At 35.8% G+C, this 18,658-nt stretch overlaps 1 protein-coding gene across 20 annotated transcripts in view; it reads right to left on the minus strand.

Annotated features, from left to right (window-relative positions):
* Positions 1 to 483: 483 nt before the first annotated feature.
* Positions 484 to 18,658, minus strand: part of BAZ2B (bromodomain adjacent to zinc finger domain 2B) — a 130,819-nt gene continuing 112,644 nt past the window's right edge. For 13 of the 20 annotated variants that reach the window (XM_062637879.1, XM_062637881.1, XM_062637875.1 and 10 more), the window contains 13 exons: positions 15,862 to 16,105; positions 13,905 to 13,967; positions 12,654 to 12,798; positions 9,965 to 10,629; positions 9,148 to 9,424; positions 8,812 to 8,967; positions 8,244 to 8,404; positions 7,016 to 7,326; positions 6,494 to 6,629; positions 4,944 to 5,090; positions 3,621 to 3,880; positions 2,740 to 2,883; positions 484 to 1,960 (listed from right to left, as the gene is read on the minus strand). In XM_062637879.1, the coding sequence (XP_062493863.1) occupies positions 1,807 to 1,960; positions 2,740 to 2,883; positions 3,621 to 3,880; positions 4,944 to 5,090; positions 6,494 to 6,629; positions 7,016 to 7,326; positions 8,244 to 8,404; positions 8,812 to 8,967; positions 9,148 to 9,424; positions 9,965 to 10,629; positions 12,654 to 12,798; positions 13,905 to 13,967; positions 15,862 to 16,105 (2,863 nt within the window). In that variant the 3' untranslated portion in view covers positions 484 to 1,806. The remainder of the gene's footprint in view (positions 1,961 to 2,739; positions 2,884 to 3,620; positions 3,881 to 4,943; positions 5,091 to 6,493; positions 6,630 to 7,015; positions 7,327 to 8,243; positions 8,405 to 8,811; positions 8,968 to 9,147; positions 9,425 to 9,964; positions 10,630 to 12,653; positions 12,799 to 13,904; positions 13,968 to 15,861; positions 16,106 to 18,658) is intronic. The other 7 variants (XM_062637888.1, XM_062637887.1, XM_062637886.1 and 4 more) reach the window with 3 other exon arrangements.

Genomic DNA, 18,658 nt, shown 5'->3' on the forward strand with positions numbered 1-18,658 from the left:
TCCAAAACATTACTTGGGGAGGGAGCTATAGGCAATGGGGTTCCACAGCATTCATTTGTAATTCTTCTATTTTCTTCAGTCACAGCAAGAATTATGACTTACACCCTTCTGCAGACCAAAAAAAAAAAATAGGGCAAAACCTTTACATGGTCAGTGTTTTTAAGAAACATTACATGTGGCATGCGTTTACATTATCACCTGCACTCAGACTGTAACAGTGAACAGGAATGGTAGAAACTGGTCAAATGCTAGGCAGCCCAAGTACACCTGAAGGCCACAGTTAGCGTTATTTACGTTCATTCTAACAGGCAGTTGAACTGCACTCTAACTGCTTGGCATCGCTGCTTTTAGAATTACCATTAAAGGGCCAGGAGAATTAGAAGTATCATAATAAGAATTGAATGTTAAATGCAAGACTTCCAAGATATTATTTAAAAAATTCCTGCATATACAGGATCTGAAGTATTAAAATCGCCAAGAAAATCTGGTTTGCAAAACAGTCTTTTATTGTATCCGTGCCACACATACTAGTGAAAAATAACACTCCTAAAAAAGGAAAAGAAAAAGAATGCTACCTTTCCACAACATTTCTTTAAATAAAACTTCAAGTACTCTTACATTAGTACAAAAAAAAAATAAAATCTGATCTATCTGCCCAACAGGCCACCACAACACACAGTAGATAAAACACAGTGGTTACAAATGTCTTTTTTGTTATTTCTGTGGCAAGGCAAATGGAGGGAAATGTTTCTATGAAAAAATACTGTGTGCGTAGGAAATTGTCACAATTTTATTCCACATGGATACAAATGATTATACTTGAATTTGAGGCCGTGGTGGCTTGAAATCATATAACAAAATAGAAAAATGGAAAACTAATATCCCCTACACCCTGTTTTAAAGGCAGGCACTACCAAGATTAAGGAGACTCCACAGTGTTGGTAGAGGATAATTACTGTACAACCCATATAGCCATAATTACCTTAAGACTAAAATAAAATGCTACCGTCCTCCTAAGGCATAAACAATAATGTCTGCAAACAATATGTACACATCATACATATTTAAAACAAGACTTAATATAAACAATAATGAACAGTATATACATGTCTCAATTCTTCTTCACTGTCTTGAAATACAATTTAACTACACAAGTGATGCAGCAACATATATATAAATGTACTTGTAACTCTACAGTAAAGTTTAATTTTTAGTGCTTTTACAGCACATCAGTGTAAACAGTTTCACTTGGCTTTGTTTTATATTTTAAAACATTCCTTGTTGTATTTTCAAGATTTAAAGCAATTTTCTAGTTCTTCCTTTTCACAGAAAACGAAGATTCTGAATGCTGTATAATCATAAATAATTCATAAAATTAAATACATTCACTAAAAAATAAACTACAAAGTAAAAAAATGAAAAATAGATATTTATTGAAAGGGAAAAGAACCATTTCCCCTAGTAGAGCTCTGGTGGTTGAATATTCAGTGCGTTTTGATATATTTTAAATTGCTATTGCACTATAACACCCCTTTCTTTGAAATTCTTTGGGTGTGCTTCCCTGTTCTACCTAAATTAGTTTGTTAAAACACACAAACCAATAACCAAGGGGCCATGGTTGCTGTAGGAGTGAAGCCTTTAGAACTAGTATCACAATTGTGATATTTTAAAGGAAAAAAACAGTCATTAGTTATGCATGTGCCTTGCACTTTCATGTAAATACAGTTCACATTGCTGGTCTCATCAGTCCTCATTTAATGACAAAAAAGCAATAGGGAAAAAAAGGAAGAAAAAGTTCTGGTAACTTCAGCTCACGTTGAAAATCTCTGTCCATTTTTTTTCAAAATACTTCCTCATGTTGTGGCCAGCCCTGCCTATGTCAGAATCATCTTCATTAAAGGTTTCACAGTTGTCAAAAACAAGCCTGACGTCTAGCGAAAATGCTTCAAGATTAGGGTACCTGAAAGAAGAAAAAGGTGAATGATTTCTGGAACACTGAGAATCAAAAGGAAAAAACACTGTAACTGCATGAGAATGAACTACCTTAACATCAGTGAATTTACAGCCAGCCACAGAATATTCAATGAATGCTTTACATGTTAAAGTTTTTAAATTATAATTTAAACAGGAAATATCCTACAGAATTTGCTTTGTGTGGAGCTGACAGACACTGAAGTGCGTCAGTCTTAACAATCAAGGACAGAATTTTCTGTGGTGGCAAGCTGTTGTTAGAGCACAGAGATGTAACCAGGAGGAAAGGGGAAGAGAGGCATATAGTGTCTTTTTCAAAAAGTTGTGCAGTCTAATTGTAGGACTATAAAATGATTAACCACCATTAGTGGAATATTACCTGGCCTCTCACAACCAATTAACTCCACAGCTACATTATTTACAGGGACTCCATCAGATTAAAGCCCACACAGTTGGTTCTTGCTTATATGTAATAACACTGAGATGTCTCGATGAGACAGGATGAGGAAAAGAAGTTTTTCCTGCTGATTGATTTTGTGCATTTAACCTGCCAACTTTATTGTTCTGCAACCAGTTCCACAGGTTCTCCCTCCTCACATGCTATTTCACTTAGATACGAAGTTTTATTTTGACTGTAAAAATAATCATAGAGGTGCCAGAGCAGGCAGGTAAAAACAGTTTAACTCATTTAAAAAAAAAAAAAAAAAGTATTTCAATGTTTAAATATTCTTTTAAATGTAAAGTAAAATTTACAACAGGTTTACTTACTGTCCACTACTTAGTTTGTCTCTAATGGTGGAAAAGTCCATAGGTTTTTTAATAACTTTCTTATAACCAGGAACCAGTTTCAAGTTCACAGGAAGTAAGAAAGGCCAGGCATCTTCATGAGTTTCCAATTCCGAGAGAATCATGCTGAATAAAATAAGGTTTTAAATCAGTATCTGAAGTTATTCACATATTTACAGAGGTTTTTCACTGTTCCATAAATTCATGAACCTATCCACTTTATAAAAGGAAAGCACTTTATTCTGTGCCCTGTGTAAGGCTGAGAGCAGACAGACAGCTGAGTATCTAAAATAGCATTAATTTCTCACCAGGCAACCTATGTGAGATGAAATTCTCAACATTCTAAAAGAAAAATTTGGCCCTGCAACTTGAATACTTTGAACCTCAATGTAAATCATTTGCAAACCTGTAAAACCGGGTTTACTGGGTTTCCAGTAAAATACTGGGATAAAACAATTTTCAGTGAAAAATACTGGCTTCCCAAAACTATGATAAGGCTAAAATGTGCCACTTTTGAGTGACCAGCAATACTACAAAGGAAGATGCATTCCTATTGCTGTGTCTTCCTCTGAAATGCAATGCCTTTTGGATATGGCATATAATCATCATTTGAACGCTGTCAGTGCTACCAAGTTTCACAGACAACATTCTAACATTTGGTACATTGCCTCTTGGGCTTCATTACCAAATACAGCAATTATTCCCATCATGCACACATTAATCCCTTATATATACACACAAATTATCGCAATCTGTATGGATACATGACAAAGAATAAGTTCCTATTCCCAGAACACAGACAAAAAAAATCAGGCAGTACTTATTTCAACAACACTTATCCAAGTTTAGAATTTTTACTTTACCTGCATATAGCCAGATCCTTAGAGTCATCTCTTTTAGCTTTCTTAATAGCAGTGAAATTTTCTTGCTTTAATTGGCTTACAGAAACATTTTCATCCATTTTTCTTTTTTTAGGTTCTGTTTTTCCTCTTTTTAAGGAGGCGCTTGTAGTTGCTGTGTCTTCATCCTCTGTATCTCCTGCTAATTTCCTGCTTCTCTTTTGTTCATTACTTTTTTTCCCTTTGATTTGAAGTTTTTTTATTTTAAGAGTTTGACCACTTGCCTGCAATAGAGAGAACTGAAATAAGCAATAACCAAAAAATTACAGAAATCTGTTATGACTGATAGCAATGAAGATCAGAGACAAACAGAAGCACCAAACCAGCTGGCAGAGACTATTCACTTTTTGCTCTTCTCTAAAGGCAAGTAATGGTGCTTTAGGCACCTGACCTTCAGACTGGTAAAAAAGGATCTCCTAACAAACCAGGCTGGCGTAGTTTTAGACAAATGTTTGTCTATTCCTAAAAGACTGATATAACTGCAGCTGTATTATTTGCAAGATACAGAAAACTGGAAAAGAGTTTTTTGAAAGTCTTGGATGGAATCAACTGATATAGAAAGTTTGATATTGAAGATATAGATAGCTTGGCTACAAGACAACTACAAACATAACCTGAGTATGACAACAGAAGAAACGGGGAAAAGGAACATTATTTAATAAAGTACCACATATAGGCAGTAAAATGAAACTAAAGGATACATTTAAAATGAAATTACGATTATGGGTACTGACAGCATCGTAAGACAGCACAGTGAAGTAATCCTAATTATTAGAATAGGAACTCTGCAGCATGTCAAGTCAAGCACATGATGGCACTGAAGACTCACTGACAATCAAAGAATGAAAATATAGAAACAAATTTCATGAAGAAAGAACAGCAGCGTCAAAAGCACTAAACTCTGCCTGTGCTACTAAGACTACATTAGATAGCTTGAACAATTTTTAAACTGTAACATTTTATATTCTCCTATCAAAATACTTTTTAGTTTTAAAGTTGTCTAAACCTGCATTTTTACATTGTATTTTTCCAGGTTAAGAATATGCAGATTTCACTACCTACTGTAAACCACGGCAACACAATTCCTTTATTTCACAATGTCGTCAGTAACTTTTTTAAGCATTTGGCACTGATTGTAATTAGCACCCAAGCTGAATTAAACTATTAATCTCTATTTAACGGCAGCCCAACATAAAACACACACAATTATTTTCATGGAAAAAAGCACTGGTAGACCTGTAACTACCATCTATACAAAGGTTATTGCACCTTTATGGTTAGTATTACCTTTGCTATGCAGGCAGGACAGAACCAGTCACCATCTGGTATGGTAGTTATCTTGGGTCTGTGGCAATAGGTGTGACAGCCTTTATCACAACCATCACAAAGGAGCAGCAGTTCCTCATTATCTCCCTTTCGACAAATTTGGCAGTACTGTATAATAAATTAAAAATAGCTTTAATTCAGTTTTTCACTCTCAAAATTATTTTCATTTTAGCAGTCTGCTAATGATCACATTTGTAAAAGAATACATGTAAGGAACTAATCTAAAGGCTACATTTGGGAACACATCTGAATATTGTATATGCAATATACAAGTTGCTATTTCATAAAAATAATTTGTATTTCATGACAGCATTTTAAAATAATAATCAGTAAGGATCTTATCCAAAGGCCACCATGAGCAAATTCCAAAAGGCAAAATAAATGGTCCTAGCACTTCCCAGAATTCACACTAATTTAAAAATATCTAACGACTTACTGATTTTCTTATATACACTGTGCTATTTTGATATGCTTCTATATCTGGATTTCTTTTTCAGGAACTTAAAGACCTCCATGTGTTTTCACCAAATATTTACATTTAATGTGTAATTAAATGCACGGAACATTTCATTCAAATTGAGCAACACACTGTACATTTTTTCTGGATAACAAAATACTACCTTGAAACATTCAAATGCCTTTTCAGTTGCTCCTACTAAATTCATAAACTTTTTGCTCTAAAGATAGAGCTTTAAACTTAGAGCTACATAAATTAAATGTACAGCCTTACACTACAGTTTTTATTTAAAACATCCTTTAATTGTCCAGACATAATTAGAAACTGTATAGGATTGGCAGAAATAAAAAATTAGGGAAAAGACCACTAATGGAAGAATCGCTTTAGCCACCCTGTATGTAGCACTGGCCATTCTTAACCATGTCAGAATCACTACTGCTGCAGTAAAATTTTTGTTTTCAGAAATTTGAGATTCAGAGGTCCATGAAAATTTTGATACATGCATTTTGCATTCCTTCTATGTATATACAGTTAACACAGATCTACATGTGAAGCGTACTAGGAAACGGGTATTTCAGCCTATTTGCACCCAGTTTGTATGTTCAGTTGCAAGAAGTGCACATGCAAAGAAGCCACACATTTGGAACATCTCAACTTTCTGAAAAAGTAAGTCCTTAACTGGGGTATGTGATGTTGAAACTCCATAAAGTTTATGTCACAGATGAGATCAGAAATATTCTATCAGATAGAGCCAGATATGACTTTTTTACCTAAATATTAACAATAAAGAGTAATTACCATCTTAAATAAAGTAACCAGTTACAGGGCTTTTTATCTTAAAAGGTCCAAGATGCTGAATTTGCTAAGCAAGAGACAATTTTTTCCATTAGGCTTACATTTTTCTATGCACAATATGGTTAAACTTAATAAAGTTTTACAAACAGTAATAAGAAATGCGTTAACAACTATGGTATCTTAATGCCTTAAGAGGGAAAACAGGATACAGCAAAATAGTTTAGTTACAGTATTATTTTTTTAAATTAAAAACACTTACAACTTTCATAATAGATTTTTCCCATGCTATTGATTTCTGTAGCTGCTGAATGCACAGAGCTACCTGCGCAGCACTGCGCGCTTCTGATAATGCCCTTCTCCATACTCTTAGCCCCGGAGCAATATCCTCTTCAGTTCTGCATTGAAATACACAGTAATTAAGTAGGTCACATTCGTGTTTGCTTATGTTTAAATGTGGAACAATCATTGTCACATTGAAAGCCAAGCAATGACAAAACATACACAGCCAATAAGTATAAGGTTTAAGCAACTAAATTTCATGTAGTGCACAGACTGTGGCTACGTGCCTCAAAGCTTAGTCACAACCAGTTAAATGTAAGATAACTTTGCGAGATTATCAACAAACGTAACAAAAAATATCTTTACAAAGCACCATGCAGAATAACAAGATCCGTATGGATCACAGACATACAAGAAAGTACATAGATAACAGGCAATGAGAAAATAGGCTCCAATTAGCAAAGAAGCACAATAATTTTTCAAGTTAATCTCAATAACCTACCCGTCACCATCACCACTAATGGATGGTGCAGGAGCAGGGACAGTAACTGTGCCCACATTATCCAGTTTGATCTGAATGGTGGTACTTAAGGGGCTCTTCAGATACCTTCGCTCTATGTTCCGCTCCAAGTCAGCAAGCCTGGTTACAGCTATATCTAGAGGGTTGTCACTCTTCCGCTCTAGAGAGCTTGTACTGCTTTCTCCGCCTCCAGCACAATCTCCATCGTGCTTCTTGTGCAATCTAGTAATTGACTTATGTTCACGATATACCAAGTCGTCTCTCTCTGATGCAGGTTCAGGACACAGCCAACCCTATGTTAATAGAAAGGTTTGTGCATTTATTGGTTGCTGTTAACTTAGTGTGTAAACAGAGGAACTGGTTTATGGAATCAAACTAAGTAACTGAAGCGCTGTTTCCAGTAGATCTTGGTTACTTGTAATCCATCTGTAGAGACAGTTTCCAAAATATCCAGAGAACTAAAATAATTAATCAAAAAATACAAGCATTACCAGACTTTCTGAAGGAACCTTTCTGCAACAGTCTGAATTTTTTTGTCCTTTTGAAGTATCCTGTTCTATTGGTCAAAACATCAGAATAGGTCTATCTGTCCAACAGGCTCAAGAAACAGTATCAACTGGTCACAGAAAAAACACCCACCCCTGGAACTCACTAGATCCCAGATGCTACTACATCTGTACTATGCATAAATACATGCAATTTGATATCCTTACACCACCAAAAAATTCCAAATCATAATGACAGCCAATGAATTCCTAACTTATTCACACTCACAACCATCCCATGTTCTCCATGACTTTACAGTACTCAAGCAAAGTATTACGATGTACTTGAAGGCTTTTCTGAAAACATTAACAGCAACAATCATGCAAGACAGGCAGAAATGTGGCAAAACTATCATTAAGCACTGTAATTAAGCAGTCTACATGCAATAAAATCTTAGCATTCACAGGTTAACAAAATGTGCAGGGAACTGCACACTGTACAAGAACTCTCCAGAACTGCCATTCTGAGCATCTTCAGCTGAAGATTGAAGCGCAGTAAAAATGTTTCAAACACAAACATCCGTGATACTGCTGCGGTGTATTTGGTTTATTTGCAGACAAGTAGAGATAGAATAAGAAGACACTTACCAAGAGCAAAAGGACTGCTACTATCTACTTTAAATTCTTACCACTTAAAGAGACATTTTACTAAAAGTTGGTTTTACCTTAACTTGTAAACTAGCTGATGCAACTCTCCTCTCTAGATCTTCCACCTGCTGAAGAATAGCAAGATCCGTCTCCATTGCTTGTTCTTCTACTGACCAGTTTTCCACAACATCTCGAGTTACCTGGTTATCTTCATTTTCATTGATATCAATAATTGCAACTGTATTTGAGAATCACATTATTTTTATTAGCATTATAACTTCTCAGAGTAAATTCAAACTGATTTTCCTGTCACTCCAGTCAAATGTTGAAGAACTGTTGTAAAAGTGTACTACTCTTAATATACCAAATAGGGATAACAAATTCTGCAAGTTTTCAAACTCGAAATTTAAAGGCAAGAAGGGGAAAGAGCTTAAAGAAGTTAATGACGCTTCTGCCGCTAACGCGATTTATATTAAACAGGATTTCTCCATTTCTATAACCTTCCAGAACAAGGCTGGTAAAAAAGCAGCTACAGACAATGAGACCTCTATCTTTCTTCTCCAGCCACTACTCTATATGTCTCTAAGAGCTCTATGCCAGTCGTCTCATGCCCCAACATGTGTAACATAAATATCAGTTACATACCATCCTTATTTTTGATGCAGGCCAGAGTGATATAATCCATGTGTTTCTGTATTTGCTTTTGTAAGGCCTTTTCTCTTATTCCCCTGAGATGCAGCACTTTAAGCAAAGATTTTAGGTCCTCTGGATCAGTAATCCTCCACCACCCATACTGCATTTCTAAATCAAGAGAAGCATATACATTGGAGGCATTTCTTATGTGATCACACACAATCAGATTAGAGAAATTACCCAGCCAAATTCAACAGGCAAATTATTTAAAAAAAATAAACTGAATTGTAACATTGTAGTGGTACTGTAGAGATTACATGTAATTCCATCTCACTGTTGTGTACTTACCTTCTGGTATAGGTTTTGGGTTAGGATAATCTACTGCCTTGGCTACTTCAGTTGTCATAGAAGGGGCAGAAGCTATTTTTTCAGTCTGTAGTGCTGGTGATTCACTTTTACTTGCAGGAACACTAGATGCCAAGAATGAGTTACCATTCACTTCTGATAATCCCAACCCTGATCCAAGAGCAGGTAAAGGAGATGGAAATGGAACATTTGAAGTAAGAACTCCTGTAGGCCATCCACAAAACTGAAGTCCCATCATAGGTAGTCCAGTCTTCACCTGCTATATAGAATATGTTGTTAACACAATCACAACTACTGTTATTATTACCAAGAAAGCTGAATTGTGATTAGGATGCTTTATGTTTAACGATAATCAAAACATAAAGGAAGCCATTACACAGTACTTTGATTAGTTTAATAAAAACTAATGTAACGCTAATGTATAATACTTTTTATGGTCCTGTTAATGATTAAAAAATAACAGCTGTTAAAGGGAGGGTGTGATGTGTCACATTTCTGAAAACTAGTCTGCTTTCAATTTAATACCAGTTGCCAACCTCCTAAAAGCAAAATTAGATTACTGAACCACAAATACAAAATATCATACATTGGCTCACCTAATTTTACCTATCGGAAACTTTTTTTAATCAAAAAAAATACAGTATTGTAAAACTTCTGTAACATGGAATTAGGTATTAGAAGAAAAAAAGAAATTTAAATAAAATTGTAACACTTCTGTGAAGTGATTTGTCTAAACAGAAATTCTGCCCAAATAAGCATAGCAAATTCAGACTGTTCAAAAATGTATTTATTTCCTTACCTGCAGTGGTGACAATGCAAAAGGACTTAATCCCATTGGACTCTGTGCAGAAGTTGAGCCCAGAAGAGGTGATGGAACAGGTGAAGGTGACTTTGATGGTGGATGTGATTGAGGAGTAACTGAAGTTGTAGTAGCTGGTGTATCTACATGGGTAACTGACATATCATCACAGGGTGTTCTCGGTAAAAGGCTGAACCACTGTCTGCTCTTTTCAGTAAGAGTCTTTAACAACTGATCATTTGGAATTAGTGGAGAACCATAAAACTTTCCTGTCCCACTTGCATGAGGACTGAAAAGATTATTAGCATCAGACTTCTCAATGGTGCTTTGTGATACAGTAGGCTGAAGACTGCAGAGAGAGTTCTTTGAGCTACCTGGATAAGATAACGTGCAGCCATTTGCTGCACTGCCATTAGGTTTAGGGGACATAATGTCAGATTCAGGTGGCATTTTTGCAACCTCTAACAGTTTGCTTAGTTTTGAAAAAGACCCAGGCTTCTGTAAAAACAAATTAGTGTTGTCCTTCTCTTTCAGATCTTCCTTTTGCTCACAGTGAGTTGTATTCAAACAGTGTAATTTTTCTTCTGCCTCAAATTCTTCTTCCTTGATATGCAGGCTTTCCTCCTTTTTTAACTTCTCTTTTTCCTTCGCAATTTCTTCTAGGCCTAAAAATATAAAAGAAACACAGATGAAATATAACAGACCAACTAATTTAGACCATTTTTATTACAATCATTAAAGAATTACTTCATTTTTGGCTCAACACATGCTAGATCAATTATTTCCTTTCTTTTTGGTCATGTCCCTTAACCTGCTGGCCATGCTGCTGGTGATGCAGCCCAGGACATGGTTGGCTTTCTCGCTGCAAGCACACACATTGCCAGGTCATGGTGAGCTTCTCATTGACAAAAACCCCAAGTCCTTCTCCTCTGGGCTGCTCTCAATCCATTCTCTCCCCAGCCTGTATTTGTGCTCGGGATTGCCCTGACCCAAGTGTTGGACCTTGCACTTGGCCTTGTTGAACGTCCATGAGGTTCACACTAGCCCACCTCTCAAGCCTGTCAAGGTCCCTCTGAACAGCCTGGGCCAGCTTCCATTAAAACTTCAGAATGTGCCCACAACTGTGGCATATGTCAAGATAGAAACAATTTGAGTATCAGCGCAAGAACCAAAATGACTACAAGATGAGGGAAGGAGAAGTATTTTTTTAAATGGACAGATCATCCAACATTTCATATCTCACAATTCCAATGTTTAGATAAAGAATTTAGGAGTGGATAAAGTGTAGAAAGGCAAACTAAGAGCTGAGGGGAAGAGGGAGTTAGTTGAGAGCTTAAGAGTATGTCCATTTTGTTATTCAGGGAAATTAAACTTTCATTAAAACGATACATTAAAAAATATGGGTTTCCACAAGTTTTTGGCTAAAACTTCTGTGTGTTCTTTCTTTCGTTTTTACTGTCTTAAGACAGAGTTGTATTTCAAAGATTCTTCTGTGCGTACAATTTCTGAAGCATTTGGGAATTCATTGGCTTGAAATAAGTAAAAAGTGAACAAAAGGAATGCAAGCAGCACAGCATATAACAATTTACCTTCTGTATCCAGCTATTCATGTGCAGAACAGTTCATAACATACAGCACAAAATAATGCAGAACAAAAGACAAATTCATTTTTATGTTGCCCATTTTTGAAAGTTAACTTGAAAATCAAGATTAGATCTAGGCAAAGTTCTATGGCTTACTTTGGAGGGGCCAAAATAGGGCTCAGATTTCATTCCATTCTGTTACAGTTATTTTAATTAAATAGCTCTCTAGAATTCTCATGAGATTACGTTATTCTGATGTGTATCAGATTTTATTTATTTTGTTATCCTGGTGAAATTCTAAGAGTAATGGAGCCTTGCTTCATTGGTACCAGAATTAGAAAGGATTTTTCTGTGACCAAATGCATGATTATGTTTAAAAATGTTAATACCTACTAAAAGGTCAGATTAATACATATTTTATGCATCTATCCAATTTAAAGTGTGTGAAAAAGTTCAATCACAGTTAGTATACAACTGTCACAACCACAAAATTACATATTAATTTTAGAAAACAAAAAACCAAAAAAAAAACAACAGACCTTCAGTATTTGCTGGATTGGAAGAAAGATCACTTGGTAAAATAAAAAGATTAAACCATACTGTTCATCAGAAAACACAGTACTCCAATGAGTGAAAATAATTTTCGTATTTTTTTCTAGACACATATCAAATCTTTAAGCACACAATAGCCTGTATATTTGCACAAAATACCACAATTGAAGATGAAAAGTTTTGGGGGTTTTTGCATTCTATGGCCATCCTAATTTTCATATGCATAGTTCACCACCATAAGGAAATGTAAATAGTTCAGAAAGAGCCAAAAAAGATCGCATGTTGATAAAAATTAAAAAGCATAACATATAGAACTGTAACAGCTGAAAACTTCCAAAATATTAATCTTCAATTTGAAAGATATTAGCTGATGTTTCATAATCAGAGAGAGCAGAAAGCACCACATGAACAGACACACCTACTGACATCAGCCTGTTTAGCCTCTGAAGTTGAAGCCTGAAGACCTTGCTACACAAAATTACAGCCTACACAGATGCACAGGATACCCTGCCAAAGTATGCCCTGGTGTGATATTATGCCTCTATGTTTCTTACCTTCACCGCTTTCCATGCCTTCTACAAAAATACCACCACACTGGGGCAGAATCCAGTATCGGCGCCTGTAACGATCTTGACCAAACATCATTGAACGCAAACAGTGCGAAGCTTCAAATAACTTCTTTCTGTACTGGCTCTGTTGCTGTTTTGAAAAAGGTAAAGTATTATAATTCAATGGGGGCAGAAGGGAAATTGGTATAACAGAAAACATGTCCTGGCTGCCAGACTGAACAGAAGTTCAAGAGTCACATGATGAAGCTCTCTTAGGAAATATTTTCTCTCTGTGTTATGTGAAATTCTACTCTAATTGCTGCCTTCATTTTACTTATAGAGCTCCCTTAAAAAACAAAAACAAACCAAACATCAGTTCAATCACTTCCTGGTTCAGCTTATCAGTCTTCCTTTAAAAATGTATTTTGCAATGTTGGCTATCTTATTAACACAGAGCACTGAAGACAGCTGACACTGCAGCTTCTGATGGGAAACTAATGAGATATTTCAACTGGTTCATCAAAGAGTGAGAACAATAATGTCTGAAAATAAATTCTGTATTCAAACACAAACAGTTCTCTGAAGGGGGCCAACAAGAATTTCAGTTTGTTTACTCAATTCTTGCTCTGCTAAATTGACACTGCTGGAAGTCAGATCTAAGTCTGAATTGTTAATTTATTGCAATTTGCAATGTGAAAGAAACCAGGAAACAAAGTCTTAAATGACAAATTTTCTAATAAGAAGAGTAAAAGCATGGGCCATGAGTACCCCATCTACTACATTCTCTTTCTCTCTCATTTACATTTCTCTTCCTATTGCACTGTTTCTTCCTTCAAAATCTGAAGCAAAGATAGCTCCCTGTGTCGGCTTGGAACATGGTTGCAGTAGTTAGCCAACTGTAGGAGGGAATGAGAACTGCAATCATTTGTATAACAAAAGTCATTGCTTCTAGTACACAAAATTTACCATCACTTTCTAAGATCAACTAATAAAAGTACATCAATAAGGTCTGGATAAAAATTATATTACTTTTTATTCTGAGTTGTGCAAATACATTATCAAGAGCTTTCTAATTGTCTTTTGAATCGTAACAACTTTGTGCTACTAGACTAAATTCACAATTCAGTAGCATTATTCATATTTTCATGAAACAAAAGCTGACCCTTATTAAATTGGAGCATTGAAAATTACTGGTAACATTCTAACTCACACCACCCAGTGATCAAAGCCATAGTGTAAAGACAAACGACCCCTCACCTTTGCCAATTTTTCAATCTGCTTCTCTAGTTCTTCAACACTTGCTGTCTGGTCCCCATCATCCTGTAAGCACCAAAAATATCGTCATGCCAAATTTATTTCAGGATAAAATCACACTGCCATGTCTTATTAATATTACAGTTAAAAGATGTAACAGAAAATGAGAGGTAAATTCTAAGGGTAAAAAACTTCAAATTTTGTACTTCTTCAACATATCTGACTAGGAACAACATAACTGGAAAAAGATTTATACTGAATCTTTCCAAACCATCCCACATGCATACAAAGGAGAAAGCTTGTGGCCAAATGTTCACTTGAAAACATTCATTTTCTGGAAGAAATAATTCAGTTTCTGCATGAACACTTAGGACTATCAAATCTAATCTTCAGTTTCTAGGAAGCTTTTTTGGATATTCAAATTAATTTGTACATGGTTTTCATGCATGAAATAACAGAATCTGTTAAAACCTTATTAGTCTTTGCTCATTTTATTCCAATGTCTACAAGAAACTGTAGAGCCATTTTAAATTACAAGTCTCCTATAGAAGTTCCAGTATTAATCTTGCTAATCTCTGAAGAGAAATGCACCCGTGATTAAGTCTATAATGTCCTCCTTCTTGACACAGTTTAAAAATTACAGTCATTTCCATAAAGAGAGTTTTAATTTAGTTCCAGAAAGTCTTTGGGGGTAACAGTAAGCTTCCAAAAGAATACAACCAAAATCCTAGGAGCTACCAGTCGCTTGCACCAGAAGATACTGGTGGTGTATTTTTTGGCTCTGTAAGAGTGTATCAGAGTGAAGTCTTCTGAAATAACATAAACGTACAGCATGAATGCAATGAACTTCTGTCTCCACTGGAGTTCCAGGACGTTTGTCTACAAAATGCCCAGTACACCAAAACAGGAGACTGTACTAAATGGAACCAAAATGTTATTTTTAATTTTGAAATATGAATTTTTAAGAGCTTTGTGTTATGCCTCTAAAGTATTCTCTTAAATTCATACACATTACAGTATGTAAAATAAATCCAGAAAGACAGCACGAAGGGCTGTTCCTAACCTAGAAATCAGTTGTGCCTAATGAAGAGTGTTCACGAAGACTGGAGTTCACATACTATACTGTATAGATGCACTGCTCAAGCAGCCGCATCCACCACACCCATAAAACCTTACTCTGAACTTCAGTAACCCTGCATAAATGGATTATTTTCTAAAAAAATAATCCAAAACTCAGTGCACTAAAATCTAGTGCTCAGTATTGCTTTACTCCTTTATCAGGTTTCAAGAATTCTAGAGTTCTACATTAGAGTGCATCTTACAGGCCTGTAACACTTCTATATTAAAAGAAACAAAATAAATACATTTTTGACTATTGTAGATAGAATTCAACTTAACAAGCTAAAAAAGTTTCAGGGATCCTTCCTGTATCTTATCCGATATTGACTAGTAAAATTTATCATCTTGTGATCAAATGCAGTTGGGCAGTGACTAAGCTATAAAAGTCATGGAAAAAAAACGACACAGGAAGGTCAAAGGTAAGCTTCATAATAGATAACTTTACACTTCTTTCATACTTTGTTAACTAGTCTAATAATAATAGACCTTTATTCTCCTAAGAGAAAGCAACAGTTACGCTTATCTCTTAACAAAAGTGTAGCTCTCTGAACATGCTACAATCCTTCAGAACTTCAACAAAATTAAGCCAAGTAAGCAGGAAAAAACAAACCACCATGACAAAAACACCATGACCCATACTACAATAGCTCCCCCAAAAAGGGGGGGGGGGGAAATATCTGGAATATAAACTTACTCCACAAACCAAAAGATACTGGAGATAAGTTATTCTTCCTTTTTAATTCTGAGATTTTTTGGGAAGCAGTGCCATACTGCAGAGAAGCAGAAGGAAGCTAAGTTTTAATTTACTAGGTGAAGTTTCACTATATTAAAAATCCCCCACCTCATCCTCACAAACTTCTGCCTTCTTTCCTTTTTTATCTTCTTTGTCCTCTTCATCCTCATCATCCTCATCTGCCTGATCATCACTGTCGTCATCATCATCATCATCATAATCACTGTCCCCTCCCTTTCGTCTGCGTTTGCGTCCTGCTGCTGGTGTTTCCAAAGAGTGCTGCTCCTCTCCTATGTCTCCACCTCCTGTAGCATCTCTTTTGCCAGTTTTTTTTGCATGAATGATTCTAAGCCTTGAAACACATGACAAGGGGTGAAATTATGGAGTATGTCTCTAGCATAAACATACCTTTCTTCCTACGTGACTGAAAGTAAATCATACATTTTAGATTCAAATTAGCTCTTCTGTTCTAATATGACATCATATTTTCTCGGTATTTATTGCCATTAGTCAGTAAGAAAAATTCACATAATGAAACCCCTTAAACCTTTTTACGCAGTTCTGAGTAGAATTTCTGTTTCTCCCAGGTGAATTTTACTGCACAACTGTTTAGAAGAAATGAAACAGAAGAGGGAGTTTGGATAGTCAGAAAGACAATTAGAAGGAAGAACCATTTCAACTTCTCTATCTTTGGTTTAATGCATTTAAGAATACGATCATAAAATATCTGTGCCTGGGGTGGGGAAAGGGAGAAAGGCAAGAATCCTCAACTGGAAAAATGAAATTGTTTACATCTGCACAGCAACAGCAAGGTTGGTTTAAACTATTTTTTTTTTCCTTTTCATAGTCTTACGCGTTTTTAATTTAGTATTATTTATTATTTGACTTTAGTCTCTTGGCTGACCTCTTCTTCTAGGACATACTTTCTTTTCTGAGACATCTGAGCTACCTGAACTACCAGGAGATTACTCAAACTCTCATTTTTCCTTTTATAAAAGAAAAGGGAAACTTACATACCAGTAATTATGGTTGTAGTAGACCTTCTTCTTCTATAAAACCCCTATAAGACAAGATTCCACACAGCAAAAATTACAGTTCCACCTATCGGGGAGCTAGCAGGCAAACATGCTGAACCACAGGAGGTGTAAGTAAATAGCCAGCCCTAGCCAGTCACTTGTAATGCAGACCAAAAATGCAACTGTCTCAGAAGAGATTCATAAACGTGTAGAAAAGACAAAGATTTTTGGAAGAGATGACTGGAAGAAGGCAGGATGGGAAAAGTAGAACGGTAACAACAAACACAATTACCAGTACGTAATTTTTCCTTGTCTTACTTCTATCTCTTCCCATCCTACAAAACAATATTCCATACAGCAAGTGGCTACAAGTATGGCAAGTGCTGTAGAAGTATTGGCTTCTGGACATACAGACAAACGTATCAGCCTTCTAAATACCAACATACAAAGCCAGTACTCAACAGCACAGACTTAAATGAAGCTGTCACTGCTCCATTGGTAGCAGCACTTCTTAAAAAGACTGGTAGCAAGAAATCATCAAGGGGACTTCGTTTGCTTGACACAGTTGCCCTGGGGCTTTTTTTTGTGTGTGTGGTTTGTTATTTTGGGGTTGGGTTTTTTTTTTGTGGTTTGGGTATTTTTTTGGTTGGTTGGTTGCTTGTTTTATATGCAGTGGCTAAGCCACTGGAGAATTTAGAAAGATTTACGTTATCTTTCTAATATAAACAAATTTTTAGCTATTTTAGCAGCCAATTTTTTGTTGCTGTTGTTTTTAATTAAAAAAAATAATTCTCAGGCCTTCTGGTGAATTTGAAGCAAGTAACATTTTCAGGTCTGGTGCAAAGAGCCTTAGTATGGCTGAGCATAAATACTACTTAGGCTTCCACTGAGTTAAGTTTCCTAGACAAAAATTTCCTTTTTATGAAGACAACTTCAAACCATCAAATCCACTTCATCTGGACTGGAAATTCCAGTCTATATACAGGAATTTACTCCCCAACAAAGTCACTAGTCAATGATTGGATTGTCTGCTGCAAGAAAATTTTGGAGACAAGTTACACTAAAATTATCTTGAAGACAATAATAAAGCTGGCAGGTGGAAGTGCAACAACTGGCAAACACAGCTTTCATATATCTAAAAGAAATGAAGAGGAAAAGGCTAGTTTTGCTGAAAGCAAAAATAAGAGACATAATGCTGTCAAGCACTAAAGGAAGCCTGCATGAGAAATTGCAAGGATGGAGATGAATCAAAGATGCTCTCTTTTAATAGCACCATAAGAAGGTAGCAGTCTGTATCCAAATGAGTGTAGAGGCAGAAGTCAGTAAGAGAGTAACTTAAGTACTCTCCAGGTATTTCAAGGGGTAGCATACTTTTCCTGCTCCTACTTAGACATATGGCTCATTGAGAGAAGAAAACCTTCACTCAGAAAACTGTTTCATCTTTCTCACTTTCACGAATACACTTAAGCCACACAAAAATTCAACTTTTGACTTCATTCTCATGCATTCCTTATAATTTTTGCACACAAATATTAAGCAACTTTAACTTCAGCCTGCATCTCAAAAAATAAAAGCTTCCCAACTCAACATTACCACTTCCTGCCCAAACTTGGGGTGTAAATTTGTCCCCTTATCATCATCACTTACAGTTGAGATGGTCTCATTGGAAAGAAATCAACTTACAAGGAGCATGCCATAATATTGGCATCTTAAAAAGATCACCACTGCAGTGAAAAACCTTGTTCTGCAGTATTGCAAGTCTTTTAAAGAAACCGTACCTAATCCTTCAAGTAGCTGTATTTCATTTTATCCCTTTTTATACTGATAAAATACGAAAAAAAATGCCAAGAAGAAGACATGTAATGGAAAAGGAGATGCTGAGATTATGA

The sequence above is a fragment of the Pezoporus occidentalis genome, unplaced genomic scaffold (assembly GCF_034315485.1).
Source record: "Pezoporus occidentalis ecotype Australia unplaced genomic scaffold, CSIRO_AGI_Poc_V1 ctg54, whole genome shotgun sequence".
Lineage (NCBI taxonomy): Eukaryota > Metazoa > Chordata > Aves > Psittaciformes > Psittacidae > Pezoporus > Pezoporus occidentalis.